Source organism: Equus caballus, chromosome 1, assembly GCF_041296265.1.
Source record: "Equus caballus isolate H_3958 breed thoroughbred chromosome 1, TB-T2T, whole genome shotgun sequence".
NCBI lineage: Eukaryota > Metazoa > Chordata > Mammalia > Perissodactyla > Equidae > Equus > Equus caballus.
The window spans coordinates 29,228,221-29,233,536 of record NC_091684.1 but is presented as its reverse complement, the minus strand read 5'-3'; the positions used below and the strand labels follow the sequence as shown (position 1 = coordinate 29,233,536).

Below are 5,316 nucleotides of genomic sequence, written 5' to 3'. Positions count from 1 at the left end.
GTGGACTGTATTCTTGTCCACCTCTGTGTGCTCCTGTCCCCAGGAAGGGTGGTGGTGACAACATTCCCTTCTCCTCTATCCTAGAGACCTTCAAGGTAAAGCCTTCTGCATAAAGGGAGGCGTGGGCCTTAGATGGAGCTCTGACCGCATCTTCCCTAAACTATTTGCATAAACTCAGAGGAACACTAGGCTGGAAGGGACCCTGTGCTACCTTAGCTTGCAGAAGTGTCCAGAGGAACTCCCTAAGATAAGGGTGGGTGAGAGAGTTTTTTAAATGCAGAAACCTTGGAAATAGCACAGGATATTAAGACACTGTGGGTCAAAAACCAGATTAAGGGTGGTAGCATTGCACAGAGTATGTGTGTGTTGGAGCAGGGTGAAAGAGAGTCACCAGAGATGGACAGTAGCGTGGCCCCCCCGCAACTCAGAGCCATTCCATGGTCCCCTCTCCATACCCCATAGGTGACACCCACCCCACCACTAGGGCCAAAGGGGTAGGTGGTAATGAGAGGTTTTCCTGAAGAAAAGAAACCTTTGTCTTTGGGATATCGAGCCATGAGACTTGTCTTACCCTTTCCCCAGCATGCTCACTCCCAAGTATGGATCTGGTGTTCCCTCTCTCTGGGGCCTCCCAGGACTCCTCAGCTAGTGAAGAAGCAGATCTGTGAACAATCAAGCTTTATTTTTACAAAAATGAACATTATAGCATGTCTCAACAGCTGGACTGAGGTTGGGCTGGCTTAGAACTCACTCAGAAGTGTGGGGTTCCCTTTGTCCTTTCTTGGTTTCAAAGCGAGACCAGGCCACAGTGCCCCAGGAATGAGTCTTCAGCCCCAAGAGCTTGGTCAAGGGTGAGGTCTGACTGAGGAGGTGAGGGCCAGTGCCAGCCGGGGTATTGATTGGCACCCTCACCCCTCTTTCCAGGGAAGGGGCAGAAAGAGACCAACTGGGAAGGCTGGAGCACCTCACCTCACTCTAAGCTGTCACAGCTCTAAGAAGGGGTTGACCTTCTTAGGTTGACCTTAAGGTGGGCCTCTCTAAGCCAGATCCTTGCTCTGGCCAACAGGGAAGCAAGGCCTAGCTGGGTTCATCTGCACTCTCCCACGTCCCTTCTCTCCAACTGGTTCCTGGGAGGGACTGTGCCTCTGGGTAACCCCAAATCCCCAGGAGTCAGCAGCCTTTAGCTTACAGTGCCCGAGCACTGTAGTCATAGGTCTAGGAGCACAGGCACGATGAGGGGGTTGGGGGGAGGTATCACTGCACCCTCCAGGCAGGAGAGGTCCCTGAGTAGCTGGCTTCCCTGGCCCAAGGCTGGGGTGGCCCTGACTGTCACGGGTTTTGAAAGTCCAGGACGTGGAGGTTGTAAGACAGTGCAGCATAGAGATGCTTGGTGGTGAAGCGGAGGCAGTACACAGGACTGCTGAGGGGTGTCGATGTCAGCGGGAAGGCCTGCAAGGGAGGGCAGAAGAATGGCAAGAGCATCCCGAATGGGAGCTGGAGGAGCCTGAACCCAGGATTCCCCGGCCCAGTGCAATGAGACAGGGGCCACTGTAGGCTTCCTCCCACCCACTCCAGGTATACCCACTTCCAGATGCAGCCCATAATAACTAGTCCTTGCGTTCTGGAGGCATGAGGTAAGCCGGACACTTACATGTAGGCAGGCTCTTTGGCGCCGGTCCCACAGTCGTACAACTCCATAGTAGGAAGAACCAGTGGCCAGCAAGTGGTTCCCATCCGTCTGCAAGCAGTACAGAGTGCTGTCATGGGGCTCCTCCCACTCCATGACACACTTCCTGTCCAGGAAGAGGAGATGCAGGGATGATTCAGGGGTGCCCTCCATCTCCACCCCAGCTTCCCCAGGGGCCTAAAGGGAGCCATCCTGTCTGGGAGAGAAGCTGAATCACCAAATCCTTTAAAAGCCAGACTTAATGGGGGAAAGCCTTCTTGATAAAGGTCTCTTTCTCACCAAGCCCCAGGCCCCAGGGCATATTATGCCCTCATTTGTGCTTCACACGGCCAGCTACGTGTCACAGGACTTATGAGGCAGAGAGGTAAGAAAGGCTGAGACAGAATGCTGAGGGTCAGCACCCTGACGGATCCCAAGGCTCTTGTTAGGGTCTGATGGCTATGGTCTTCCGGGACACAGGACTAGGGCTGCCAAGCTGGGGAGTCTAAGCTTGAGCTGACCTTGCTGGCTGCTCCTTACCAGCCTCTGACATGGAATCTCTGTGCCCTCTCCCGTGGGCCCACTAGGACTGGAGGGAGGGCTGGGACTGGTGCAGGGTTCCCACCACCTGTCCTCTGCCAGTGCTCTCACCGGACACTGGTACGAAGGTCCCAGTAGCGAACGTAGGTGTCGTAGCCACAGGACAGGAGTGTGAAAGGGGACTCATACATGACGTCCAGCACCCCAGCCCCTGGGGGAAAGTCACTGCCCAAGTGGGTCATCAGCTGCCCACTGGGGAGAGAGGAGAGGCAGAGGATGAGAGGCTGTCCCACCTTGGTCCACACACATTCTTTTAACGTTCAGATGGCATCAGTCCCGAGGGAAATGCAGCTCTCATTCCTGAGCTAGAATTAGACTCCCTCAGGAGTAGAGCTGAAGGAGGAGATGCCCCAGACTCCCACCCCTCTCACTCCAGTCCTGGTCCCTGCCCCTCCCCCAGCTAAAGGCCTCAATCAGCTGCCAACAGCCCCTCCATCACACCTGCATGCTGGCTGCCCGCTGCCCAGCCACTCCTCCTCCGGAGGATGAATGGGCCTTGCTGAAGGGGTTGCCCCCCTCCCACACACACACTTGGTTACTTTATACTCCTTGATCCTGCAGGTCATGCAGTTCTGAGCTGCCTGAGTCCAATGCCTTAATTCCCGCCTGTAATCTGGGGCTCAAACCTCATTGGGGATAAAGACCACACAAAGGGAGAAGGGGAGTCCCAGGAGATGTTAAAACAAGTAAACACCTTTGTGTCTGGGGAGAGAAATCGCTGAGAAAGCAGCTTAGTGGGCTGGTCCCTGGTGTTCCTGGCCCGGCTGGCCCTCGGCCCAGGGCTAGCACGCCTCTGTGATCACAGCCCCCAGCCCGCTGGGCTCCAGCTTGCTCCCTCCATCCTCGCCCCTCCTGGTGGCCGAGAGCAGATTACTGAGAAGAACAATTTCTTTGTGACTGTGTAATTCCCTCCGTGACCGCGGCAGTGGGCAGACCCCAGCCCCAATGCCAGACCCCTAGCAACCACGTAGGGGGGCCTCCTGGCCCTAGCAACTACCCCTCAACATCAAGTGCACCCGCTAATCCCTATGGCTAGGGACGAGTAGAAGCAGTGAGTTTCTGCAGAATAACTGGTGTGAATGAAGAAGAGGGGCACCCTCCAGGCCCCATCCCTCAGCTTCACCCAAGAGATGTTGGGCTCTCCTCCATGGCAGACAAGAGAAACGAGGCCATGGACACTTCACAGGGTCACCCAGGTAAGAGGCCCCTGGCATGGGGTGGGGAGGACTTCATGGTCTCACTAGCCCAGCTTTGGCCCAAGCAGTGTTCACCTAAGGGCTTGAGGCAGACAAGGCTGCCAGCCACATGTGTGAATGTGGACCTCAGCTCCAGTCCTTCCACCTCACACAGACTCTGACCCTCAGCCTCCCTCCTCCCTAACCAAGTGGAGCTGCCATCTTCCCTGAAGGCTGAAGGAATAGAGGAGGCGGCTGTGGGTTCCTTTCTGCCCACTCTGTCTTTCCCCTTGAGCCCTGGGCTGTGAGGTGACCCCCAGCAAGAAGCACTGTTGCTGGCCAGTGGGGGTTAGGCCCTAAGTCAGCACCCCTGCCCCCATCCTCCTTCCCAGGGAGATGCTCTTCCTATCAGGGGTAGAAGATTTTAAGCCTCTATATATTGGGGGATCCTGAGAGGTATCAAGCAGAAAGCCTTCTCCTTGGGTAAGCATCTCCTAGAGATCATGGACCTCGGGTCTCAGGAAGGCCTGCCTTCCCAGATGGGCCACCAGCCGTGATTGACCCCACCTCCACCCTGGGGAAGGCCAGAGCCCTGAGAGGAGCCAGTCTCTCTCTCCCTATGGGCACACATGCACATTTGTGCACACCGGGTAGGAGCTGTTTTGCTCCACAGTTCTGCCTCCTTCCAGATTTGGGGGCCCTGCCCCCTCCATTAGTGAGGCCTTCAGGAATGACTGAGGAGCTCTCCCCTTTAATCTACAGAAGTAATTTCATGTTTGTCTGTTTGAAATAGAAGATGAAAGGCAGTGGGGGTTGGGGGGGCGTGAAGCCCAGCATGGCTCTACCTGCCCACCCCTGGTCCCAGGGTTCAGAGGGAAGGAGAGTTGGGCACCCACTGGCTGGGCAGGGTCAGCAGTGTAAGGGCCACACCAAGACCAAGTTGCCATCCTGGGTGCCACCACTGGAAAGTGTCATGCCACAGTGTCTGCAATAAGAAACACAGAATCCTACCCTCTCAGGGAGACCCAAGGGCCCGAGTGAGCACCAGGCCCTGGAGGCTGGGACGAGTCTCCAAAGCCCCTCGTCTGTCAGCCTAGCCTGGCCAGGGGCTGAGGAGTTTTTTAACACTGGTCTCTGATTCTCTGAAAGGGCCACACACACTTTAAATGGGCCAATAAAAAGACACAATTTCTTTTGCCTCTGGGCCCAGGACCCTCGAGGCTCTGTTGTGCAGTGCCTGTGAGGTTAAGTTCAGAGCATAAACTGACACACCAGGCTCTGGGAAATGGCCCGTCTCTTCAAATAGCGGCCCAGCAGTGCCATAGGAGCCCTGCTGGGGCTTTGATTTGGGAAAACAAACAGAAATGGCACCGTGGGCCCTTCGTGGCCCCCACCCCAGGACCAATTTAACTAGAAAACTCGAGCTCAACCTCTCTGGTGGAGGGAGTGAGATCGGCTGACAGTAGTCCCAAAGTTTGGGGGGAAGGGGGACAAAACAAGTTGTCTCCTCAGTCCCTCCTCCCGGGCTGCTTTTCTTACTGCAAGTGTGTTCTTGTAAAAATGATTAGATTGCAATTTGTATAACGTGGTGACCCCCAAATTCAGACATTTCACCCCTTTTCTCTGGAAAGAATGTTAAGAATGCTTCTCGGCCTCTCACTGTGTGGGGCGGGAGGCGGGTGCAGAGCCTTCGCTGTCGCACAACTTGTGTGGGAACAGCGCTGCCGCTCAGAGCCCCAGGCCAAGACAGGAGCAAGGGCCGGGTCTGTCACTATAGAGGGCCAGACAAAAAGTCCATTCCCTTCCAACTCCTGTGCACAAAGCCCAGGCCTCCAGGAGCCGCTGAGGCTGGGGGGCCGAGCCTGACTCCAGCAA

The 5,316-nt window shown here is 55.8% G+C and overlaps 1 protein-coding gene across 7 annotated transcripts in view; it reads right to left on the bottom strand.

Moving 5' to 3' along the window:
- Positions 1 to 5,316, bottom strand: part of FBXW4 (F-box and WD repeat domain containing 4) — an 84,552-nt gene that overhangs the window by 5,401 nt on the left and 73,835 nt on the right. For 2 of the 7 annotated variants that reach the window (XR_011421678.1, XM_070222526.1), the window contains 4 exons: positions 2,961 to 3,118; positions 2,318 to 2,458; positions 1,652 to 1,793; positions 664 to 1,449 (listed from right to left, as the gene is read on the bottom strand). Coding sequence is in view for 4 of the 7 variants with exons in the window: in XM_070222526.1 (XP_070078627.1) it covers positions 1,330 to 1,449; positions 1,652 to 1,793; positions 2,318 to 2,458; positions 2,961 to 3,118 (561 nt within the window). In the remaining 3 variants the exon portion in view is untranslated. The other 5 variants (XM_070222530.1, XM_014733059.3, XR_011421677.1 and 2 more) reach the window with 4 other exon arrangements.